At 42.4% G+C, this 27057-nt stretch overlaps 1 protein-coding gene across 2 annotated transcripts in view; it reads left to right on the top strand.

Moving 5' to 3' along the window:
• Window positions 1–27057, top strand: part of ALK (ALK receptor tyrosine kinase) — a 269183-nt gene that overhangs the window by 130107 nt on the left and 112019 nt on the right. For both annotated transcript variants that reach the window (XM_033144624.1, XM_033144623.1), the window contains 4 exons: window positions 3422–3553; window positions 12114–12245; window positions 13605–13705; window positions 26662–26831. In XM_033144624.1, the coding sequence (XP_033000515.1) occupies window positions 3422–3553; window positions 12114–12245; window positions 13605–13705; window positions 26662–26831 (535 nt within the window). The remainder of the gene's footprint in view (window positions 1–3421; window positions 3554–12113; window positions 12246–13604; window positions 13706–26661; window positions 26832–27057) is intronic.

Raw genomic sequence — 27057 nt, 5'->3', positions numbered from 1 at the left:
GCAGCGCAGCGGCAGTGGGAGGTCCCATTAGTTAAAGTGGTGCTTCAGGTTAAGAACAGTTTCAGGTTAAGAACGGGCCTCCAGAATTAAGTATGTAACCAGAGGTACCACTGTAATGGAACTTCAGTTGTCACTGTTGCTTGCAGGTGTGATGGATCTCTCTCGAGGCTGGAAGTTCTTATCAGCAAATTAGTGCCTTTATTTGACCCCAGTTGAAATGCAACTTTGGTGGTTTACATTGATATTCTGATGGAATGGTACAGTACTCAAATCAACCACCTTGATTGAGGCAACGTTTTAAGGAATATGATTTCGTTGATGTTTTTCAACTGAGAGAAATTTATAATTGGATAGTTAGCACAGTGTGACCAAGAATAAGTGTTTCCCCTAAGGTTTCCAAAGGTGCACAGGGTGTTTTTTGTTCCAGTAAAAAATCCAATCTGCAGCAAATCCTGTGGCCTGTTCTGATAAAACCAGCCTGTTTTCTGGTTATTTAAGGCTATGGTTAGTACCTTGTAAAACAGATACTAACTTATAATGGCCCAGTTTGCATGCAACAGATTAATGAGGAGGAGAGGCATGACAGTGCATGCTGCTGAACTGTTCTTCACTCCACAGGTCCCACCACACACCAAGGGACAAGCCAGAATCTGATCCAAAACACTCACCCACCCCACTCACATGCGAAAACAAAGCTCATCACAAATGAACAACCACACCCTAGGCCAACCCCAACCTCTCACCACTGAAGGAGCACAAGTGAATAGCAGAGAACCTGCACACGCGACACTGACATAAAACCCCACACGTATATTAAGTAAAATTGAAACATTGCCACCCCACCCCCACTCACCATTCCCCCCTCCACCTCTTTCCCCCTTTTCTTCCTAATGTAACACTAATGTCTCAACAAATGAAACTGATCTGTTACTTAAAAAAAGAGACATTGCACATACTTTTGTAAACCAAGAAAATCTTTAATAAAAGTACATTTTTTTTAAAAAAAGTTTTTAGCAGGCCTGAAAACACCAGCCTAAGTGTAGAGAAAATGCATGTGTGAACTATCCTCTATTAATATTAATCACAGAACTCATTTTCTCTATTTCTTACATTGGCCAGTTCCAGCCATTAGGTTGCATTTATGCATCTCTCTCTCCTTTTCTCTGGGGGAAGCACCGGGGGGGGGGGGTGTCTGAACACCTGGAGAAGGGCCAAGTCTATCAAATGATTTTATGTTCTGTCTTCTAAGAAAGCATAACAAGAGAGAGAGCAGAGGATAAACAAGTAAAATTAAAGCTATAAAAATATTTTACACACACACACACACACACACACACACACACACACACTCTTACAATTCTATGGAGCTCATGGCTTACTTTTGGCATCTCCTGTTCGTTTTACTTTCTAGAATTTTTTTTAAAGGGATTTAGTAGTTTTCATGAAAAGAGACTATGTTGCTGATTGAACTCTATTCATCCACATAAAAGCAAGAACAAAGAAAACAGTAGCACACCAGCTTTTTGCTTTCTTTCAAAACAATGATTTCCCTCAATAGTGCAAGAATCCCGGAGGTGGTGAAGGAAATGCATTATTAGGTTGCAATTTACGGAACCACTTGAAGTTCACTTCTTTCATGTGTTTATTGGAGTTGCTTTTTGCGAAGCAAGCAGCATTTCCCTTTGCCTTCTTCTGGAAGCCACACCCAAAGTTTCTCGCATGTTCGGAGCCAGCATTTCCAGCGATACAGCGGGGGGTGGGGGTTGGCAGTGCAGGTTGCCAGTCAATCCATTACTATTTAGCTTTGGTAATTGTGCAGCACTCCCAGACTGCAGACTGCTTTCATAAAAGGAAGGAACATAAACCCAATGGCTCATACATTGGCACAATGCCATTTGGGCTGGGATATATTTGTTCCTTCTCACAATCTGCCTTCTTCAAAACAAAATAAAAAATAAAAAAATTCCTTCCAGCAGCACCTTAGAGACCAACTAAGTTTATTCTTGGTATGAGCGAAAGCTCATACCAAGAACAAACTTAGTTGGTCTCTAAGGTGCTGCTGGAAGGAATTTTTTTTATTTTTTTATTTTGTTTTGACTATGGCAGACCAACACAGCTACCTACCTGCCTGCTTCAAAGCAGGATTCCAAAATATGTGACATATCAAGCTTAATGTAACCCTGATAACCTGGCATGGTAGCCCACCAGGTGCTTTTTAGACCTGTTTCGCTACCTGCCTTGGACTACTAAAGCAGTGAGGTTGTGAGATGGATGGGGGAGCTGCAGTGAGATCCAAAAGTTCCCATTCAGGCATGGAAAGTTCATTCTAGGAAGTGGTTTACAGCAATGGCTGTAAGCAGAGCTGACCCAAAAACTGCAGCTAATGCAAAATGCAGCTCCTTACCAGGGAATAATATTGACAGTATATTATGTTGCTGGTGCAATAATTGCACTGGCTTTCAGTTAGCTACTGGACTAGATTCAAGGTGCTAGTATTGGGCAGAGACCAGGATACCTAAAAGCTTACCTCATACCCAGTCGATTACCATGTTCGGCAGGAGAGGGCATCCTGAGGGCACAATGTCAGAATTGGGCCTTTGGTATGGTGGCATCAACCTTCTGGAACCTCCCTCCCATGGCAAACCAGACAAGCACCTTCTCTGTTACCTTTTTGGTACCTGCTAAAGACAGTCCTCTTTCAACGAACCTTCCATAAACTTTATCCCAGTTGATATCTTGCCTCAGTTTGAATTTATTTCATGTATGTGTTGCTGTTTAAAACTGCTTTTAACATTTATAGTTGTTTCTTAAATGGTTTTTATGTGCAGTTATTTTTAACTGTCTTACACGTGTCATTGTATTGTAAATTGCTTTGAGTTGCCTCATGGGAAACAATTTATAAATTAACTAATTGCAAATTTTAATTGATTGCAAATGAATTAATTGCTTATTGCAAACAATGAGCTTTATGCCTAACCACCTTATAATGTGTATTATCCAAATGCTTCATGTCCCCTTTTGTTAATTCATCACATTCTTATACACAGTATGGAAGGAAAGAGTTACATGCACCCTACCTACCTTCCCTGTTGCCCCATTGGTTACCCTATGAAAATTGCATATTAAAAGACAAGACATATTTAACATCTAGGTTTGCTATAAGTTTTGATCTTATTTATTTAGTGAATTTCTATCCTGCCCTTTCTCCCAAGTGAGCCCAGGGTTGCAAAGACACCCACAATCAAAGAACAACGGCACCTTGATCACTTCAGATGTAGGTCGAATTTTTGCCCTTCCTAAACTGGCCTTAGAGTTTTCTGGATTTTTGTGGCCTGTTTCGTGGACAGTGTGGAGCTGGAAAGCATACTGCAGCACAAATTGCTGTGGAGAAATTTCAGCGGGTCTCTCTTCTTTCACACAGGTTCTCCTTCCGGTCCTAAAATGGCTCTGCAGAGTTCCTTCAGCTGCTGGAATGGAACTGTGATCAAGCTGGGACAGGTGTGTGACTTCATCAGAGACTGTACAGAGGGAGAGGACGAGGGACAGCTGTGCAGTAAGTAAATTAAAATTCAACACTGTTTCCTAATATCCCCCCCTTACTTTAAACCAATGGGAACAACATAATGCCTTCCTAAACACATCATGTTCATCAGAGAAATGTTGGAGGGTATGGAGTTATGCAACCACCAAGCCAAGGAGACAAGTAGCTCTACAACCTCTAGACATTGGAAGGCAGCCCTGTATAGGGAAGGTTTTTAATGTTTAATGTTTTATTATGCTTTTATATATGTTGGAAGCCACCCACAGTGGCTGGGGCAGCCCAGTCAGATGGGCAGGGTATAAATAAAATTATTATTATTATTATTATTACTGGATAGGATATCCCTATTTTCATCAGAGAAATGTTGGAGGGGATGACATCAGAGTTGTACATGGACAGCCTGTGCAAAGGGGGTGGCATTTCATAGAAATAGGCTTTTGTCAATTAAAAGTTTGTCCAAGAGTTGCAAATGGGAGCACTCTGACGTCTAGAAAAGTTACTGTGACAAAAAGGGACAGAGAAAATGGAAAGAAGGATAGACATGCCCAGGTTATAACATGAATCGGCACAGCAAACAGGAATTGCGCAGTTGAAACACCATCAAACATGGTGATTCAAGCTTCACTCACTGTGTGTGGGAGGTGGAAGTGTGCAGAATGAGATTTTCCTGCTGTATCCTCTTGTTGAGACAGGAAATGAGTAGTGTGAGTTTTAGATGAAACACGAGCAGGTGACTGCAACGTTCTCCTGACAGTTCTGTGGAGGCCATTTTATGATGAAAAAAGGCTGATTCATTTGAGCTTTGCTGGTAGATGCGAACCAGCACAAAACTACCCACAAAGGAAATAGCAATATAACATTTCTGTAATAGTGCAGCGTTCTTCCTCCACATAAATACAAAAAGTTTTCTGCAAATTGAGGACATCTGCACAGTCATTTCTGGATTACTCAAAGTGCTGCTGGATATAATGTGCAAAGCAGGTATTCTTTCTCCTGCAGCAATTTCATGATTGGCTGACTGTATTCCCCCACTTTCCTCAAAATGTGTCACTAATGTGCCTGAAAACACATCTGTGACGCATCTGTGAGAAAACTCTACTGGGTGGAGGAAATTTGAAACCAGTACCTTGCCCAGAGAGACAAGAACAGCCTTCTAGAATATGGGCAGGGTGATATTTAGAGACTTGGGGTTTACTTTCATATCTTGAGACTCCTGCTTTCCAACCTTAAAAGTGCAGAGGCCTGCACAAAGATTATCATCATCACCCTTAGAAGTTTGAGTAATCGCATGGGAGAGAGCTTCCTCTTAAAACTGTGGAACTCCCTCCCTGCAGAAGTGTGCCTAACATCATCATTATTCATCTGCATCTTTACTCTGGCCTTTGACAGCTGAAAAATAAGTTTTGTGACATGCCACAAAACTGTAAATTAACCTGCTGATTGTTGTGTATGGTCAATTGGTTTTGTTTTAAATTGTGCTGGTTTTGTTGTTGTCATCTACGGCAAAAACTTATGGCGAAGGGTGTGTCAGAAATCCACTTCTTCATCACCAACACACACAGCAAGACTACAAGCTTCAAGCCAGGGTACCCCCCCATAGTGTCGATAGACAGCTCCCATCTTTTAGCCAGAGTGTGAAATTTGTCTAAGACTGATTCACAACTTCATATATAGCCCCTGAACATAGAAGCCAACTCCTAGGGGCTGAGGCTCCTTCAGGCTCCCCCTAAAATATTTGAGGGGTAACCCCCACCCAGTTGATGGGCATTGCCATTCAAATGGTGTGTGTGCACCATGTCTTGTGATCGATTATGCAGGGTGTGGCTTACCTGCCCCCCCCCATATTTTAAGTTCGCATCCCCTGAATGTGCATTGCCTGATATTGACATTGGTTGCATTGTATCGGTTATAAGTAATTAAGTGTGTGTAACACCACATAGACGGAGGGCAAGTAAGTGAGGGAATGAGTGGGCAAGGAAGGAGAAGGAGGGTGAAAAGGTGGAAGAGGAAGCCTCTGCCCCACTGCTGCTTTACAAGGCAGAGTCCTCATAGTCATTGTGTAAAGTGATGGCAGCAGTGAGGCAGTCCTTTGCTGCTTTCTGGCACACAGTGAATAGGTTTTCTGCTCTAGTACATAGACTATGAAAGCAGAATGCCTATTCACCGAGGCTGCCCAGTGAGAGGTGGTACCTGGAAGAAGAGGAAGAGAAGCCGCTGCCACTGCTGCCTTACACAGTAGCTATGGCAACCCTGCCATGCAAAGCAGCAGCAGGACAGCGGCTTCCTCTTCCTCCTTGGTGCCTCTTCTCTCGGGTGCTGCCTGAAGCAGCTGCCTCAGCTTGCATCATTGGTTGGCTGACTCTGAGAGAATGTATAATAAGCAGGCCCACTTAACCTTCTGGAGGCATGGGGCAAGTCCATCAAATTTTATTCACTGTTGGTGGTTCTACCCAAATGTATGGGGGATTATTTCATTCGTAAAAGATACTGCAGAATATGAACTTTCTGAGGATCTTTTAGCAGCTAAGATGTAGCTACTTATGTGATTTATAGAGGAAGGTGAAGGAATGTGACTTGGAGTTTGTAGATACATTACGTGGAGCAAATATGAATGTTGCAATCAATTGGATAAAAATCTATAGATGACCAAAAGATATCCATAAATGAAGTGAAAAAAGGTAAAAGCCACATTAGAAACAATTCATCCAAAATTATGCTCATTTATCTGTACATTGCTGGAATGGCAACTAAGCTTGGTGTTATTATTGTATTTTAACATTCTGTTGGAAGCCGCCCAGAGGAAACCCATCCAGATGGGCGTATAAATAAATTATAAATTATAAATAAATTATTATTATTATTATTATTATTATTATTATTATTATTATTATTATTATTATTGTCATCACTATAATATTTATAGTTTTAATTCATAGGGAGGTGTTTTTATGAAAATTCAGAGCCGTATTTCAGAATATCATCCCAGTGCTCAATTGTTCCTTAAGTGGTCTATGGGCATCAAGATTGGCCCTGTACATCTTCACTTTTCAAAACTCTTTCTATCGCCTGAATTATCCTCAAATTCTCAACAGAATAAGGTCATGGTCTGTAGCAATGGAGCCATGGTCTGTAGCAATGGAGCCATGGTCCGTAGCAATGGAGTCATGCATCTGATATTTAATGCACATGTGAACACACCAAGACATCTAAATGAGAACCACAGAATGTGTTTTTGTGAGCTCTGTGCAAAGCCTTTGCTAATCAGGATTGTGCTAATAAGAGTCTAATCTGTGCTAACAAAACAAAAAAAAAGAATCAGGACAATGTAATTTGACACACAAGCTAGAAACGACAAAGCTTGCAGTGGAATTGCAATAAATAGCTGTCATTGGTTTGCCACGTGTAGGAGGCATTACAATAAGTGAAGAAGCCTGTGCATTCACAGTACAAGACAGCCAGAGGTTCATAAAGACATATTTATGACAGAAGAAAGTGGTACACTGGGCTAGCAATTGCTCTTTTTATACATCACTATTTCTCGTTCCACAATAAGCTTTCCTGCCACTTCCCCACCTCCCAGGCCCTAGGCAGTGTTTGATGCTAGGATGTCTCCTTCTGACTGCTCTGGCTTGTTTACACCATTCTGTATACTGTATAGCAGGCACTAAAGTGAATTCAACTGGACTGCATGCTGAGCTGTTTCAAGGAGAATTCTGGATATACTTAGTTCTGACATTTTATTCAGAACTTAGCCTGAGGAGGGGCAGTAAAATAATCAAAAGGTGGGGACGGAATCTTCTGTTCAAAATCCCAGTGCAAGTAGAATGAATGTGCCATTTTATTTATACAAAGGGACAACATGGAAGAACTTTATAATAAAATATTTTTCTAGAACTATGCAAAAATTTTGCAGGCAAACCATTTGGCATGAAGGGGGTGGGGGTTGGTGAACCTCAAAATGAGCTGCTTGAGATCATTTAAAACCATGTCTTCTTCCTACTGAATAATCTCAAGTCAACAAGTGATCAACTACCTAGTGTGGTGATGATGTGGCACTTCATTGCCATTGAGAGTTCACATGGCTTTCCATTGCCCTTGCTTTCTCTGAATGGAGTAGAGTGGAGAAGGAATGTGAATTCTTTATTTTAGAAGAATAGGCCTGCAAGTACTGTATCTAGCAACAAAACCACATCTGCCCTAATTTGAAAATTCCCTCCATGCGCAATTGCTCTGATGTGCTCATGGAGGTGTCTGGCCTGATTGCTTTCTCCATTCATTTCTGTTAACATAGCTGATTTGTACGCACTTCTGTTTGTGCATGCAGAATAACTCTTCCCCCCTCTCCCCCCCCCCGGTTGGAATTGTTGTGCAAGTGATCCCTGTGTGCAGCTGAGTGCAGGTGGCTGTCTGGACTGAGGTAGTGTTCAGCAAAACTTCAGGGACAGATGACTTGAACGTTAGGGTAGATGGATAGGCAAACATGTAAGCCTATATCAGCAAATCAGTTCATCGCCACTCATGAGTTTTATTTATTACTGTCATGTCCATCTCATTGTCTGCAAAGGTCAATGGAACAGCAGCAAGCAAGCAAACAATTAGTATTATAGTTGGTTAATTTTATTGTTTTTAATTTTAAGTGACATTGGGCACTTGTTAGAAAGGTAAATGTTTTCATGTTAAATAAATTAACAACAGTAACATAAGGAAATCTTGTTTCCCACTACAGTTACTGGTAGGTAGCCGTGTTGGTCTGCCATAGTCAAAACAAAATAAAAAATAAAAAAAATTCCTTCCAGTAACACCTTAGAGACCAGCTAAGTTTGTTCTTGGTCACGAAAGCTCATACCAAGAACAAACTTAGTTGGTCTCTAAGGTGCTACCGGAAGGAATTTTTTTTATTTTCTATTTTGTTTTGTTTCCCACTCTGAGCTTTAAGAATAGGGCAGGCTGCAATAAAATGTTCATTGAACAGGACCATGGCAAGAGTGAGAGGAAACAGTGTAAAAAAGAAGAAGAGGGGAGTTTTGCAGAGCCACAAACCTCTCTAACACTTTGAGCATGAGTATATTAGACTTAATATTGATTCAGCTAGGAATCCAATGTCTTAAAAAAATCCATATTACTTTCTGCATAGAAGCTTTCTTAATATGACAAGACAGTAATTGAATAAATATGAGTTTCAAAATTGCAAGCACTAAAACACATTGATTTAAAAAAAAGAAATATCTCCAGGTCTAAAAAAAAAGGTTGAATGTGTCACATGATCTTTACCAAAGCAGAATTTTTGAAGTAACAGAGTCTGTAAAGAAGAAAGAATAAAAGTACAAGGGTATGCATTAGCAACAATGAACGCAGCCACTCTGATTCACAGCCCTGTGTGTGCAAACTGGGAGGTCATACTGAAGTCTTTGACAGGCTGGCGCTCTCTCTCCACGATGCCGGCTGGGGCTGGTGAGAGTTGCAGCCCAAAGCCCCTGGATGACACTGGTTTGGTGAAGGCTGTCTTCCTATGTGAGTGGCTCATTCATTAAGGATGGGGTAAGAAATTCAGTTCAGTTCACATGTAAAAGTAAACCTACATAACTGACACTTCCTGAAACAATTCATGGACCAAAACATAGCCATCTTTCAAAATGTGCATGTCTCCAGCGAAGTGATGTGTAGAGAAATGCACATACAAGGGCAAAGCATGCATAAAATCCACTTTTTAGTGCAAATAACATGCAAAAATGCATTATATTTGGGGTAATTATTTTGAAGTAATAAAAGGTAAAGGTAAAGGAGCTCTGGATGGTTAAGCCCAGTCAAAGGCAACTATGGGGATGCGGCGGGCGTTTGTTCACGGACAGCTTTCCGGGTCATGTGGCCAGCATGACTAAACCGATTCTGGCGCAATGGGACACAGTGACAGAAACCAGAGCACACGGAAACACTGTTTACCTTCCTGCCGCAGCGATATCTATTTATCTATTTGCACTTTTTGGCATGCTTTCGAACTGCTAGGTTTGCAGGAGCTGGGACAGAGCAATGGGAGCTCACTCCGTCGTGGGGATTCGAACCGCCAACCTTCCGATCGGCAAGCCCAAGAGGCTCAGTGGTTTAGACCACAGCGCCACCAGAAGTGGTTTAGTCATGCTGGCCACATGACCCAGAAAGCTGTCTGTGGACAAACACCAGTTCCCTCAGCCTGAAAGCAAGATGAGCGACACAACCCCATAGTCACCTTTGACTAGACTTAACTGTCCAGGGGTCCTTTACCGTTACCTAAAAATATATTAGGCAACATTGCATACCCAAATGTATGTGTTTAAGAAAAAAACTACCCAAAAATCCCGTTGACGGCTTTTCCCCCCCTTTGCTTTTTTGATGGGGGGAGATTGCAAACTTATGTGGCAATGTGGATAACTTTAATTGACTAGAAAAATGAGAAATTGAGAGAAACTGAAATCGACAGATCCACCCATCTCTGCCATTCATGTCAGTCTACATATATATAAACTTACTTCAGTATGGACCACTGGCTTCATTGCAGTGAATAAAGGTGCCTATGTAGGGCCTTTATCAAGCGCTTGCACCCATAGCAAATGGCTGACTCGACTGGATAAGGTCTCATCTTTCTTACCCTCATATGTGTTTGTTTGTATACCACTCAGGGCCATCTCGTCATAGGGGCTGGGTGGCGCGGCACACCAGGGCGCCAGGCCCCCCAGGGGCGCCCCCTCCCCAACCTGCACCCGCCCAATGGTGGGCGAGCTGCAAGCCCCGCGCCGCTCCAGCGCCACGCCCCTCACCCCCCGCTTGCCCACCTCCCCTTCCGTGCTGGCCGCCCCTCGGGGGATGAGGGGCGAGGCGCTGGAGCGGCGCGGGGCTTTGCGCGCCCTTCCCAGCGCTCCAGCTGGGGCTCTGGAGGGCAGCCGGCTTGCAGCGCCACGCCCCTCATCCCGAGGGGTGGCCAGCGCGGGAGGGAGGTGGGCGGAGAAGCGGCCCACTGGGGGCGCCGAGGGATCGTCGCACCACGGTGGCCGATCCCTTTAAGACGGCCCTGATACCACTCAAGTAACAAACATTCTCTGGAGAATTTACACTAAAACAAGCAAAACCAAAACAAACCTAAAATTGCAATAAAATATAAGCATAAAATCTGAAATGGAATAAAACCTGTATCAGAATGAATACAGATTGAAAACCAAGAATGAGGAACGAGAACTGGGCAAAAGATCTTAGATGCACTAAGAATATGCTGATTGTGAAAATGAATTCAACCTCCAAAAATAAAATTATGTATGTCAGTTTTCTATTTCGCATGGACTATCATTGTACTCTCAGTTATTGATACAACGACATCCCTTTAAAGGAAAAAAGTGTGTGTGTGTGTGCTAGGTACATTAAATATTTATGGGAAGCTGAAAATTCCTCTTAAAAGCGAACTGATTGTTCAGGATAGAGAAATGATAAATAAACGGTCATATATGCATTCTAATCTGGCTTTCATGACTGGTACAGGAGCAGTCTTGTTTGGCCAGGTGGATGAAGCTGCTCTTGTATGCAATCTACATCACCTGAAATAAACTAGGGGTGCACAAACTGGCAGTGTTTGAGCTCATAATTTCCCTCATTATTTACAGAAACTCACAGTATAAGCTTGGCTGAGCATTCACCATGTTTCCAGTAACTATTTTAGATTTGTTGTTGCTGCTGCTGCTGCTGTTTTTAAAAGTAATTCCAGATTCCTACAAGTGCCATTAAGCGTGTTGTAATTAATGTTGCAAGTCCCAACGGGTGCTGTGGATCGTGATGATGTGCTGTTACTATCCTGGGGAATTTTAAGTATTCAATATATTTTATCTGCATTTTACATATTTTACATTCAGTTCCACCTTGAAGTATGTAAAATATATTAAATGTGTAAAAATTCCCCCATAGAGTGATGGCACGTAGTCAAGAAGAGCTGTCGATCTCAGGAATTGCTCCACATTGATTTCAACACACACAGTAACAGGGAACATCATGTACAGAGGTAGATGGATCTGTCACTTTCCATTCTCCCAGTTTCTCATTTTTCCAAATCTGAATTCAGTTCTCCGCATTTCTGCAGAAATTTGTGGGGTTTTTTATAACTATAAAAATTAAATCAGCATTGTAGTGTGGGGTTTTTTTTGTAATGCACACATTTTTGCCTAATATATTTTTGCAAAGTGATTTTTCCTAAAATAATGTAAATTTGGATGTGAAATATACACTTGATGCATATTTTACCATGGTATATGAATTTTTGTCCACTTGGCTGGAGCACTGCACTGCAAAATTCAGAGAATAGCACTATCTTGCAACCTGAGCCCTGATTCCATCTATAACCTATAGATAACAATAGAATTACCCTGCTTTGCAGGGTAATCTAAGTAATGGCTGTTGAACCTCTTGGAGTCCTTGGGAAAAGCACTATACATCATTGCTGGTGCAGCACTGTGAAGGAACAATCTGCTCACCCAAGAAGAACCATAGAAACACTTCCCTTTATTCTGTGCTCAGGAATTGCTGGTCAGATCTTTGTCTCCTGCAATTTTCCTTGCAGAAAAACTTCCCTCTGGCTTCTACTGCTCCTTTGAAGATGAAGACTGTGGCTGGACTCAAAGTTCATCAACTTCCCAAGAGGCCCATCTGTGGCATATTGGAAATCCACAACATAGCCATTTTTGTTTGAAAGGTATGTCAGAGTTGTACAGGGGGGAGTGGACAGATTTAATTTAATTGTCTTAGGCCAGTGGTTCTCAATAAGTGGACCACAGGAGGTCCACATAACCCACCCTGGGGGTCTGTAGCACCACTCACATAACAAAAACTTCTATAGAGACAGTGTTTTTTTTCAGCCAGAACTCACCAGAACCAAGTTAGGTGGGTGCCATTGCCATTATAAGAGAGCAAGGGAGGTGTTCATGGTGAGTTCTGGCACCTCTTTTTGTAGAAAAATAACACTGCATAGAGATATAAAAAATTTCAAAAGTTGGGGGCCCATGGCTTGGCTTTTGAAAAACTGGGGGTCCGCAGTTCTTAGCTGATTGGGAACCACTGTCTTAGGTCATTGAAAATAAAATAAAATTTCCAAGGTTTATTTATTTCCAATACACTGCTATTAGGGAGAGTGAGGTGGCTGTCTGACATGGCAGATGTTGACGGCAGGAAGTAGTGGCAAGGCACTAGCCCCATCATCAGGATTGAAGTAAGACTGAATTGCCCATCCAGTCAGTTCCAGCAGATGGAACGCAGGAGGAGGAGAGGCATCTTGTCTTTCACCTCAGGCAGCAAAACGTGTCGGGCTGGCCCTGAGCAATTCACAGCACCAAGATTTCTGTTCCTTTGGAGTTCTCTTCATGTTGCCGTTATGATGGTAGAAGTGACCTTCAGCCTCAAGCTTCAGTGAAATATTACTTTTGCATATTTCATAACGGCAGAGGTTCACTCAAAATCAAATTTTTGAAAAAAAGTTAGATGCATTTTGATTCGGAGCAAGTGAAGAAAACAAATCCCAAGTCAGGGATAAACATTGTTTGTGAGAGAAGCCGGCAGGGCACTTGCATATACAGTGGTGCCTCGGGTTACAGACGCTTCAGGTTACAGACGCTTCACGTTACAGACTCCACTAACCCAGAAATAGTACCTCGGGTTAAGAACTTTGCTTCAGGATGAGAACAGAAATTGTGTGGCGGCAACAGGAGGCCCCATTAGCTAAAGTGGTACCTCAGGTTAAGAACAGTTTCAGCTTAAGAATGGACCTCCAGAATGAATTAAGTTCTTAACCCGAGGTACCACTGTAATTCTGAAAGTGAGACCCTGGGGTATATGAAACTGCATTACTACATCCAAAGAATACTGAAAAATGACTTTAGCTGTGTTATCCCTCTATAATAAGGGTCTACCTGACATTTGCATGTCTGTGTGTGCACCCACCCACAACCAAATAGTCTGTTCTGCTGCACAGATGTTCCATCAAAGTTTTGCAGAAGCTTGGTCTAGTAACAAATTTATCCCCCCCCTTCTTATCTCCCCTCCTTTTGACCCCTCCCAGAATGTGCACTTTTGCTTAACACAAGTGAGATGCCAGCTGCAGAAACAGTTGTGGTGACTAGTGCTGTGTTTCCAGCTCCCATGAAAAACTCACCCTGTGAGGTAAGTACGCTTGCTTAGCTGCAAACTGGAAAAGTGTGCAAGGTGCTTAGATTGTCAAACAAGAAGATGCATGTCTGGCTGTGATAAGGCCCTTCACATCACCCTTTGATTTGAATGACATGAGATACAAATACTAATGGCTTGGGCGGTGTCGGGTATTCCATTCCAAGGGCTGCTGCTTTCAGTGGTGTAGAGCATCTCTGCACTTTAAGTAGCAAAGACAATCATTACTACATGTTAACCAATGTTTCTGTGTACTGTGGACAGCATAGTAAATTCCTTTGTGCACATGTATGTGCAAGGAACCCAGTGAAATACACAGCAATTGTGTTTATCAAGCAAAGAGTGGAGGACCCATTATCTCCACTCTTCTCTCACTTTTACAAGCTGATCTTGGGGACCCTGAGTTTGAAACCAGCTGTGAGAAATAGTGCCTCCACTGGTGAACTGGAGTTATTGACTAAAGAAAAAGAAGACTCACAAAAAGTTTCAAAACTGGGTTTGAAGTGGGAGAGTCCTGTGTAAGAAAGTGGATGAAAGAACTGGGTTCAGTTCACATTTAAATGCAGACCTACCTAATCACACTTCCCAAAATAATACATGAACTGAAGCACAACTTCAAAATTTGCAGTTTTCTGAAATCTGAAATGTTTTCCAGCTAAGTAATGTGTACAAAAATGTTTGAACTAGGATAAAATATGCATAAAAATGCATATATTAGTAAAAAAAAACAACACAAATAATGCATTATATTAGGGAATTTGCTTGCAAAAATATATATATTGGGCAAAATTCACATTAAAATGCTAATTAGTTTTTGTGAAGATAAAGACACACAGACTGGAAAAAGTGAAAAATGGAGAGAAACCAAATTGACAGATTCACTCATCCTTAGACCAATGGGAAAGGATGATAGATCAATGTGTCCCAGACTTAAAGCTCTCCTTAAGATTTCTTTTTTAATTTGTACAGGGACAGGAGAATCGTAGGTTAGGGGACAAGCCAGAACTGCCCATTCCTTTGAACGACTATTGTACTTCTGTGAATGATAAATTCACTCAAGTAAGGAGGGAATGAAAACTGTCATGTTTGGCCTTTAGAAGTAATTAACATCGCTGATGTAAATCACCGGTGCTCTTTAGCAGCAGCAGGAAAATTACATACCCAAGAGGCGTATAAAATTAAAATTGGAAACCGCTTTGCCTCCTAGTGCTGCAGAGTGTGTAGAAATAATTACAGCAGAATTGTGCAAATAGGAACTGCTCGATCATACAAAAGCATCCTGGATAAGTGTACCCAAAGAGTTCAGATTCATTGCATCCATATATCTGAAGTTTGATTTTTCTGTTTTATTAGTAATGCCAACATTTTCTACATTTTTCAAAAAGAATTTGGCGCTCAGTGAATTCTTGTAGATGCCCATTTAGAGCCACGGTTCTTAAGTCTCAGTGCAAACTCTGTAAAGCGGCCTTCACCATCCTGGTGCCCTCCAGATGCTTTAGACTCCAAATCCCCCAGCCGCACCCAGTGCACATTGGGGCCGATGTGAACTGTAGTCAAAAAAAAAAAAAAATCTAGAGAGCCCCAGGTTGGTTATTGAGGACAAATAACTATGTGTTGGGAGTGTAAAAACAGTGTTGCAACAGGCAAGCAAAGGCACCTGTATCCTTCTCCCCTCCCTTTCCCCGCTCCTGTTGTTTTTATCTCTTCTTAAGAAGAGACTCTCTAACAAAAAACCCTAATAAGAATAGGGTTTGTTGGGGGGGGGGGGTTGAGCTGGTTTGCAGAGTTTCTTCTCTGGCAGTTTTAGGTGCATAATTGCAAAACCCAGGCATGCACACAGCATGAATGGCTACAGTAATTGGGAGGTTGTCAGGATCAAGTGTTTATGCAACATTCACCAGAGATATGAATGGAAACAGGTATTTATGGAAGGGTGGCAAATCCAGTTATTGCAGTGTAACTCAACATAAGATGAAGTTGCTCAATAGACTAGCTTGATGGTGTGCCCACTGTCCTCAGTTATTCCAGCTGAGGTGAGAAAGCTCAGCAATAGTGTATCTGCTTTGCATGCAAGAAGTTCCAGTTTTGGTCTCTGGTGTCTCTTGGTAGGTGTGGGAGAGATTCTTGTCTGAAACCCTGGAGAATCATTGGCTGTTAGTGCAGATGATGCTGAGCTAGATGGACCAATGGTCTGACCACAGCAGCTTCCTTTGTTTCTAGGCGGGCCCTCCTTCCCTCAGCTGTCACCTTGGGGTTAACATCTTGCTATGAGAGCAAAGAGAATACATAGGGAACTATTCAGCTAATTCCTTCTGCAGAGGGAAAGACTTGTGTTGGTGTAAGTAGGACTCCCCACCCCCCACCCCATCCATGCCTCATACGCTGCCCCAAATTTGCCACAGACAGCTGCGAGAATCTCTATAACTAGAAAAGTTAATGGAAGAAAACAGGATGAAAAGAACAGAGTACAGTGGTACCTCTGGTTAAGAACTTAATTCATTCCGGAGGTCCATCCTTAACCTGAAACTGTTCTTAACCTGAGGTACCACTGTACTCTGTTCTTTTCATCCTGTTTCAGAACAATTTCTGTTCTCATCCTGAGGTAAAGTACTTAACCTGAGGTACTACTTCCGGGTTAGCGGAGTCTGTAACCTGAAGCGTTTGTAACCCGAGGTACCACTGTAGTCGTAATGGAAAAGGGCAAAATAAGCATGAGCCAGGGGTTCTTAAACATTTTTTGGCCTTGGCCTTTGAAAATCAAAGCAGTAGCACAAAATGCCCATTTCACAGAAGGCAAATTGATGATGCTCAGGCCACCATTCTCCAAACAGGCAACACACCTACACCTTCCCATTCCAAAATAAATAAAACACAGGGAGGAGTGAAACTTTTCCCTCCCCTCCTTCAAAACTCCCCCCGCACTTTATCCAAACTAGTAACCCTGTGTTTAATGCATGCCCACACTGTCTAGATTATCCCTTGGCTCCCCTTTTCTCTCACAACATCCCTCTGCTATAGTGATTTTTCTTCCTGAGCTTAGGTTAGGAGACTTTTATGTTGTATTATTTGATTGCATTTATCCCTAGTGGACATCTTTCTTCAGACAATTAGACACTTGCTACCTCAATTTCGATTGACATATTGACACACACCTATTCAATTTCCTCGCCTACCATTGCTTCTTCCTTTACAAGAGTCTCTCCTTTCTTTCCTTCTTTCATGCCTGCAGCACATGCAAGATGTAAATATTTTAAACCTCCATTTTGTCACAGACCAGCAAGTGTGAATATTTCTCATAATCTGCCTGCTGTCAGAAGCCGGGTGAATGATTTCCCAAGGTGTGTTCATCCCCCCCCCCATCCATAAACAGAGTGAATAATTAAACTTGCATTTGAAAGTGTATTGGGGAGTGGAAGAGAAAGTTGCAATCTATTACTGCCCCACCTCTGTCACTCCCGGTGACACTTAAAAGTCGCCCATGCAGATCCAGCATTGCAGCTGTTGGTAATAAAGGCTCAACAGATTTTGGCAATGGTTCTTGCTTCTTCCCTTTCATACTGTGCAGAAGCCTCGGCTCTGAACAAGCCCTGGCTTGAGGCTTCGAAGACTATTTTACTGGAGCAATCAATCTATGTGACCAGAATAATTCAACATCATTCCAAGCCTATTGCAAGGAGAGGAGCAAGCCCTTGCCCCCTAATTATCCCGGAGGATAGGAGCAAGTGATCATCCTCATAATGGAGCTATAGCTGGAAAATATGATGGTGAAATTAAAATTCTGCTTTCCCATACTGTATTTATTTCCTCTCCAGCATTTCCCGGTCGGATTGGCTTAGATTTACGTGTTAAAATTCCTCCCGTCCCCTCGACCTCTTTTAGCTGTGACAGCTCAAATGGGCATTTCACAATCAGGCCAGCAATTGGAATTTTACAGTAGATTACAGAAAGATGTTGTTGAACTGAACTCAGTGTCTCAGTGAAGTTTTCACCTTGGAGCCCTGTCTCACCAAGTCTCCCACATAAACCCCATCACTTTGGGGGGAACTTCAGACCCTGGTCCTGTGTATGTAGGAGCATTCTATGCCCCCTAACCCTCAATGTCCAGGGATGTGGGTTTTTGTGTATTCCTGAGCATGTATGGTGAGTCTGCATCTGTCCAGCACTCTTTCAAACAGGAGCTACCACAGCTGGGCTTCCATGTCATTACCTCAGCAGAAGTTTGCTTCATGTTCAGAATGTAGCTAACCAATATTTATGAGATTGGGAAAGTAGCTTTATCCCCCAAACACTGTGGACTTGTCCACCGTGGAGCAAAATGTAGACCCCATCCTAGTGCTGCCCTGAACTCCCCGCCCCCATTACATTTTTAAAAATCCTTGCCATTTCAGACTTTCCAAGGATTGAAGAACCTCACACTTAAAGGGAGAAAAGTCTAAGACGACACTAAGATGGGGAGGGCATCTTGTGCATGGCCCAACATTGATGGGGAGACCAGCTGGTGCAAATCCAAATTTTGCTCCAGTGTGGACAATCCTCATGTCAGCTGATATGATAGCATGGGGTTTTGAGGAATGATGTCCCCACCTGAACCATGAGAAACACAGGAAGCTATTTGTCCGTCTAACCTGGTTTTGCATACCTTGACTTACAGCAGCTTCCCAAGTTCTCAGACAGAGGCCTTTCCCATCACCTATTCATAAAAAAACAAAAACAAAAACAAAAAACAAGGATTGAACCTGGGACCTTTTGCATGCAGATCGTGTGTCCTACCAGTTAACTACCTGGAAGTACCAATGATGTAGGCAACATGGGGAAGCTTTTTGTTGTGGCACATTATTGCAGTTTAGATCTTATAGGCAAAAGGACAAGTGACACAGTCCACACTACTGTATACTCTTGGCTTTCGATAACTGTACCAGTCCTTTAACCTTATGTGTATGCCCACACACACACACTAGTTAGCAGGCAGTATAGAAGCCCTGTCTGATATCTCGGACTTGTGATCCATTTGCCCAAAATGTTGGCCACTCCTGCCCTATGCAGATTCATATCTTTTCATTGGAAAGACCAGAAGGGATTAGATTTTCATTATTCACTTTGCACCTGTGAGCAAAAGCAGGGTGTTAAAATACTGCTCTCATAGCACTGCCCGTCCATTCTGAAAATAAAATGTTCAGAGACTTCCCTAACTCAAAGCAGCCCCAACCCAATTTGTGCAAAGGTGTGAATATTTCAGATAAGCACTTCCCTGCATGTCAAACCTTCATATTTTATATATGCCTCTTTTAAAGAGTCTTCCTCTACTCCAGCAGGGAAAAGTTGTTTCCATTGCAAGTGATAGTAAACTACATGCCCCTAATGATGTATCCATCTACCCACCCATAAAACATGTTTTGACCTTGTAGAGATGTCACAAGTCACAGGAGGATTAGACCCATCTAAATCTTTGCTAGATCAGTGTTGAAATATATTCTTCTGCAGCTGCTATCTCCCCTTCCATGCAGCTACTGTATGATTAAGTTTCCTCTGAGTTTTCTGAATATGGAGCTTCCGTTTGCCAAATCAGGGCATTCACATTAGAGGACAAAATTTCAAACTTCTCTACTCACAAATCTCTTCTTCAATCTGCCTGCCTGAGCCATGCAATAGATAATGGAGAAGTCAGAAGCCTCCAGCATGATAAAACTTTAATTACTAAGCAGCTGTCATAGGCGACCTTCCTGCTTAGGTTGCCACCTCTACTAGAGTAGGAAGAATAAGGCCATTGCTCTTTTGCGTATGTTAAGTACACAGGAGTGCAGGCTTCAGATTATGCATAGCCTAACATCAGCGAGAAAGCGTGTCAGACCAGGTAGCAGAAATCTGACAGAAAGGTTTCAAATGGTCCAGGTGGCGATTCTAATCTTGTAAACTGCCTGAACCACTTTTGTTGCTGAATTTCCTCTACACTAGGATTAATTATGCCAGCGATATCTGATGGATGAAAATATAATGTATCCATCCAAGGTTACTCATATTTTACTCTTCAGAGCTCTGCTGTTATAAAAGCAGAGCTCTGGCTCTTTCAGTGATACAGAGCTTGTTCTCATTCAAGAAAATATAAATGGACTCAAACTTCATCCCAAGGATATGGAATGTCCAGCGATAGTTTATGCCCTCATTTCTTCCATGTGAAAGATGCCAGCAACTTGCATGCTTTTCTTGAGTAATTATTACCACATGCCCTGGAAATGAACTCTGATTCATTCTATGCAATTTCAAAGGAACCGATAGGATCAAGAACCCATCTGATCTTGTAGTTTAGAGTGATGTTTAGGAGCATCTCATGGCTGGTAGGCTGCCCAGGGAGGTAATCACAGTTCAACGCAGGCATGGTTGCTGCTCAAGTTATGCCTGAGTGCAATTTATTTTAACCCCTGGACTAAACCAACAAGAGAGTTCTCCTAATTCACTGTACAGCTTTCTGTTTAGTGAATCAGTAAGGCTTTCAAAGCACTGGTGAGTCAATGTCAGGCCAGGATGGTTGATTACATTCTTAATAGTGTTTCTGGCTTCTGAATAACAAACTGGAAATGTATATCAAGGGAGTGGTTGGGAGGGGGGGGAACCCAGAAACAATAACAATGAGATCCTAGAGTCATATCTTTTTAAACATGCCCGGAGTCTGCTTTAGGCTCCATCGCACACAGAGAATGCCATCTGCCATCATCTGCAAAATGAACGCCAGTCTCATTGGAGCATCATGGCTTGGGGCATCCAGATCATTGCCTGCTCTTGTTCACTTCAGCAGGTGTTAAAGGCCTTGGAATGTCCTACTACAGAGCTTAGGAACTGTGGAAATGAAAGCCAAAGGCATCCATTCAGGCAGCATGCCAGCTAATTCAATCTGAGCCAGTTCATTACAGCCTGTGTATTTACTCTTTGCAGATATGCTGAGCTCCCATGTATGATGCCAATAACTCCTTTCATCCAAGCAGCTGACGTGTGTGCAAACTGCAGCATCCATTCCAATTTACCAAATGCTTTCAGTCTAATATGTTTGATAACAAGCTTCGAAAGACAGGCTCATGGCACAGCTTCAGGATATACAGACATGTTCACGATATACAGGCATTTCTGTTGCCTAATGTTGGCTCCTGTGCAATTAAGGACAAGGTTGTGAGGACTCCCAGCCCATGCAGCAGCCTGGGCTCTGACTCAAATAAAGAAGGGATAACCAAATCTGTAGAAGCAAAGGAGGTGCTAGAGGCAAAGGAGGTGGAAATCAATCCAAGTGCCAGAGTCCAGGCCCATCAAATTGGGTGAACCCTTGAGACAGAAGCTTCTGAATCATAACCTCTGAGATCAATCAGAAGTTTATACCCTTCCCCATCAATTCAGGCAACAGTCCTGGAGGGAATTGTCCAAGAGGAGGAGGAGGACTAGCCTCCAAGCCAAAGTCCTGCCTATTTAAGACCTCCCAGGAAGGAGTTGAGCCAGGGAAGAATAATTTGGTCCTGGAGGAGACGAAAAGGCTTCAGACCTTTCTTAAATCTTGCAGCAAGTTATTTCCCGGACCTTCTCATAGCACTACCTTGCTTCACCACACCCCATGGGGCTCTTGTCGAGATCAGGACGGGGCCCAAATAGATAGAAGAAATAGGTCTCCTAGTTGTTCAGATGACTGAGCAAGTCTGACAAAGAAGGTTTTGTAGGGATTAAGGAGTTGTTCCTGACCCAACTCTGGCCTATCATTTAAGGCAGCCTTTCTCAACCTTGGGTCCCCAGATGTTTTTGGCCTACAACTCCCATCATCCCTGACCACTGGTCCTGCTACCTAGGGATGATGGGAGTTGTAGGCCAAAAACATCTGGGGACCCAAGGTTGAGAAAGGCTGGTTTATTAAGGAGTATAACCTCCCTGGGTTGCTAGATCTGGCACTTTGGTAAATACTTGATGGTGGGAGGGGGGATTACATCATTTGGTTGTGCAAATTGACCTACCCTAGCAATACATTCTACATTCTTCCTGTTGACAGCAAATACACACAGAGAGAGTAAAATACTCATTTGGTTGTGTGCAGGGTGAACAAAAGGCAATTGGCATCATTTGCCTTCGGTACAATCAGCCAGCATAATTTGAGAGGCCATCTACATTTTGCTCAGTTGGCAGGAGTCGGTCAGCTCTCCCGCTTTCTGAATTAAAAGAAACAAAAACAAACAAATCTGAGACCCTGACTCTCTTCATGCCACTTGCACCCCTTTAGCCCAAGGTATGCTTTCAGAAGCTGTGGTTTTAAAAGCATTGATGTGGATGGTCCAAGTTGATTTGATTTTTTTACCATGATTGATTGTAGGAAGATGGGAAATCAATCAAGGTATTCAAGGTAGATTTAAGTGGCATATTTATAGTACTAAAATGTAAGATGAATTGGGGTCGAACTACTCTTTGTGCACTAATGCACAGGAGCACAAGGTGCATCAGCATTCATTGTTCAATCCAAAGGTTGAGCAATGCTCTGCTCCAAAGAATAGCATCCCAAAGCAGCTTTTCAGCTGTCCAGGTGTGGTTATATGTTTCTGTGTAATGTACAGTTAGGTTCATTGTTCTTCTCGAGATCTTACCATGAGTCCTGCCGAACCATAATTTATATCAATTCTCATGTTGCTGATGGCAGTGATATCATGTGTCTGAATGGTGAGAGACAGACTTGGAGTCGGGGAAAGTTGCTGTACTATGTCATGCCACAATGGTCAGGAAGGTCACATGTTTCCTTGTGCTTTTAAAAAGCTTTCAGCGTTTGTCCGTTTTTTAATAACATCTGAAAGTGCATGGGAAGGTGGGAGTGGAATCGCAACAGCCAGCTCCTCCCATAACCGGCCAAGATTAAATAGAACAAGTGTACAGTAGATACCTCCATGCACAGCTTTACATGTTATAATGAACATGTGGGTCAGGGAAGGAGCCTGCTGTTGCAATTCCATTTCCATATTTCCCATGCATAGTTATAGGTTTCTATAACATCTGAAAAGGACTTAATATCAAAAGCTATACTGTCAAATTAGAGAGGTGCCCTTTTCTTGGTCCATGCATTCACATGGCCTTACTATTACACCAGAAAAGAGCAAATTCCTCACCAGAGACTTCTGGGGCAAAGTAGCAACAGTGTTTTTTGTGTATGGTGGTCATCAACAGTATGGAGTACCAGCACCATTTTTGTTGCTGGCCTTGGCAGCCATTTTGTGTTGCCCATGGCAGCCATTTTGTGCTGGCATCCACGGTACTTTTATGAAGATACGAGTACCAACACCTCATTTTTACACACACACCACAAAAAAAATGCCAAGTACAAGTCAGTGGGTAGCAGGACTGATCCTGTACATAATGCAGGCTTCATCAACTTGATGTCCTTCAGATGTTTTAGATTACAGTGTTTATCAACCCCAGCCAGCATAGCTGGCAAAAAATATCTGGCAAAAGCTTCTCTAAGAGATAGTAATTGCATATGAAACAATTCAAAATAGAGATTAAAAACAACAACACACCTACTGCTTTGAGAAAAGGCCCAGTTCTCTTATTATCCATTTGATGCCAAAAAGTCTATTATTTATTGTAGCCTCGGTAAGTTACTCCTTTCAGTATTCTCAAGTTGTATTTAGTTTGAAGTTGCTAAAATCTGTGTGCTCCCTCACACCTCATTTGCTGTTTCTTATTAGCAGAGACTTTGCTGCTTTTTAAGCTGTACACTGCAGTGTTCATAATGCAGAGGTGTTGAGACTGGCCCAAACAGTAAAGGATTACATTTTGTACCTGACAATGAGAGCCAGCAAGTTCTAAAATGAGAAAACACCAGGAAATAATTTTCTATGCAGGAATAAAGGGTCACAAAGGGACTTGATTATACTAAACCCAAGTGAAATCCTTGGTACCACTTTGGGGTACGGTACTTTAATTAATAAAAATCCAAATACCACCGGATCATACAGTAATTGGAAAGTCTATAATAACCTGCAGAGAGGAGTAGAAAAAACCCTAATTTTTGAAAGGAATATCAAGGGGGATGATGGTGTAATTGCTGGCAACACCCTCTTATTGCAGACTTTCCGCTCATCTCTACTGCTTGCCTGAATATAAAAGAGTTCATTACTGAAAAGGCTGTCAATTTTAACTTGTATCTATTAGGCCATGTCTAAAGGGAGAGAGGGATTCTTGCTCTTTTGGATAACACAGGCATTAACATTCTCCCATTTTATAGGAGGATGTGCATTTAAGGGGGAACTGAGTGGACAACTCTGGCAAAGTATTTAATGGGGAATGAGAGCTGCTAAATATTCCATACCTGGCTTTTTGGCAATCCATGTGATCACAGAAAGAAAAGGGGAAGGGAATCTCAGCAGCTAAAACATGTAATGGGAACTCAGAGTTGGGACTGGGGACAAGAGAAATATCAGTAGAAGAAACTAGTTTCAGCCATAAGCATAATTGATATGCTGCTGGTGTCAATATAGCATGATTTCTCAGTGCACCCAGCCCTCTAGGCAAAAAATAAATTAATAAAAGTAACAAATTGGTTGTTCTATAAGCCCTCTATAACCTGGACTTGCCACCAACTAACATTCTGGACAAGTGTAGGGAATATTTTACATCCTGAGGACTGGATCCAGAAGTCGCCCACTCTCCAAGGACCATTTTAGATTGGTGGGTGGGGCGACCCACCTGTCCATCACTTGGTGGCATTATGATGTCAGTTGATCATTATTTTCTTTTTTTTAAAAAGAAAAACAAAACATTTTATTGCTTTTCCACAATAAAATGCGCCGGTCAATTTATTGGTGGCTGACAGTGAACTCTTGCTCTATCCATTTGCTGATACAGTTTGGATTCTAACCGTGCCCGCCAATGGATATATTTTTTTCCAACACAGAGCAACAAAGCAGCATTCAAAGCTGGTCTGCAGAAGGAAAATGTCCATTTGCAAGCACAGTTTGAACCTAAACCATACTTGAAGGTGGGCAACTTCAGAGAGGTTTGTTGTCATCACCGATCATCTTCACATATCTAAAGGGCTGTCACATGGAAGAAGGAACAAACTTGCTTTCTCCTGCTCTGGAGGGTAGGACTCGAGCCAATGGATTCAAGTTACAAGATAGAAGATTCTGACTAAACATCAGGAAGATCTTCATAACAGTAAGAACTGTTCAACAGTGGAACAGTCTCCTTTAGGCAGAGCTGCAGCTGGGAGGGGGACCTAGCTGGATTTTTTTTGCTCCAGGTGAGACCTCCAGAGGGGCACCATTGAGGCTCCCAGCCTGTGTATGTCCTATCTTTAAAGCCCTAAATGGATTATCTTAGGCAGTGCTTTTTTTCTTTAAAAAAAGTGTTTAGGGGGATTCTCATTTTGACTCAAGAAAATCACCATTTTATAGTTCAAATCGGGGGGGGGGGTGTACAGTAAATATAAAGAAACTGACCATGCTAGATTCCAACACCTACTTCACACATTAAACACTTGCTTCTGCCTGAGACTCAGGAAACACCATGACAGGAAATGAGGCCGCCATCAAGGGTAGCAATGGAACTGACGATTCACCGTGCTAGAGAAGAAACTAAATTTTCTTTAGAAAATAGTTTCTTCTTCCGTTAGATTCACAAAATGTTTAGGGGTATGCATACGCCTGTGTCCCCACGGAAAAAAAGCACTGATCTTAGGAAAGTCTCCCCCATAAGACCCTTTCTCATAAGGCCTTTCTTTGTATTCTATCTCATGGAGAGACTACAGAAATCTCCACCAGAAACAGACATTTTCTGCTGCAGCTCCAGGATTACGGAATTCTGTTTCAAGCGCAGTTTGGACAGCCTCTTGTGCAAACAAGTGAAATGCTTTCCGTATCAGTTGGTTTGGTGGCATTAATTGCTGTTTTGCACTTCTTTTGGTTTCTTTTTAGCTTCACTTCCACTCACTGTCATTGCTTTTTGGAGTTCGGATCTTAAAAGAAGTTTGTATTGTATTATTTTAGTGCTGTAAACCACTATGACGCTTGAATGAATAGTTTACCTGTTAAATATTTGTGTAAACAATATAATGTGGGAAGTGGCCGTAAGACAAGTTGGAATAAGACAAACAAATGCTTGCGCTGCACTGAAGGAAATTCAGGACTTTGGTTCCTGGACTACTTGCGTTATACAGAAAGCAAAGCACTCTGTCGTAAGCAAAGGGGGGTGACAGTGGAACTCGAGAGGTGAGGCCAGTGCTTAAAGATGGGCTAAAAGCCCTTTCTCTGAAATGGTCCCCTAAATATCTCTGCCATGTCCATTGTTTTGCACAGCAGCTTCTGTAGAACATAGCATGGTGTATATGGCATGGCAAGGAGAGTAGATGTCCACAGGCAACATCCAGGCAGCAAATATTGTCTTCTAACAGCACGTAGTTAAACTGTAGAATTTGCTCCTGCAAGAAGTATTGATGGCCACCAGCTTGCATGGCTTTATAAGAGGATTAGACAAACTGATTGAGGATAGGTCTATCAGTGGCTACCAGCTACAATGGCTATGTTCTATCTCCACTGTCAGAGTCAATATGCTTCCGGCTGCCGGTTGCAGGGAAATTACAAGAAGGGTGAATGCTGTTGTGTTCAGTTCCTGCTTTGGGGCTTCCCATAAGCATCTGGTTGAGATCAGGTTGCTGAGTCATGGGCCTGAGCCAGCAGGCCCTTCTCGTGTTCTCTGCAGTGCCATGCTGCTGCTATGTGGAAACAAACCTGCACAGCACTTGCTAAGGGGAGAGTGAGTAAAATATTTTCTGCGGCGGGGGAACACCCTGGACCATAAGTTTCCCACTGCCAGCGTATTGCAGTGCAGTTCATCCTTAAGGAAAGAAGGAGTTTGGTGGCCCCGTGGGTGGAAGTGGAAGAAAAGAGATTGTTGGTTGTGATTACCCTGTTTTAATTTGCTTTGTACCGATCTTTTACTTGTAGCTCCGGATGTCATGGCTGCTCCATGGTATCTTTCTTGGAGATGTTTCCCTGGTCCTTGTCGAGAACAAGACTGGGAAGGAACAGAGCAGGAAACTCTGGCACTTGGAAAATAGAAAAGGATTGGGGGTGTGGCAGAAGATGCTCAGGCCTCTCACGGATGTATCAGACAGGTAGGAGACATCATGCTTCTTTTTCATTCTTTTCCTCTTTCAGTTTAATGGGTGTCTGGATTTCTTGAGAGAAGGACAGAAAATTGCCCGTATTGGGGCAACCACCAAGGGCCAAACCCACTTCTCAATTTTAACTTGCTTTTAACTTGTGGGTAGAGCAGCCACCACATATTTCTTTTCTGGGGGAGGTATTGAACACCCCTTTTCTCCTCACTGGCTTTCACCA

The sequence above is a fragment of the Lacerta agilis genome, chromosome 3 (genome assembly GCF_009819535.1).
Source record: "Lacerta agilis isolate rLacAgi1 chromosome 3, rLacAgi1.pri, whole genome shotgun sequence".
In the NCBI taxonomy this organism is placed as follows: domain Eukaryota; kingdom Metazoa; phylum Chordata; class Lepidosauria; order Squamata; family Lacertidae; genus Lacerta; species Lacerta agilis.
Note: the sequence above shows the minus strand (reverse complement) of the source record. Positions and strands in the feature narration are given on the sequence as shown.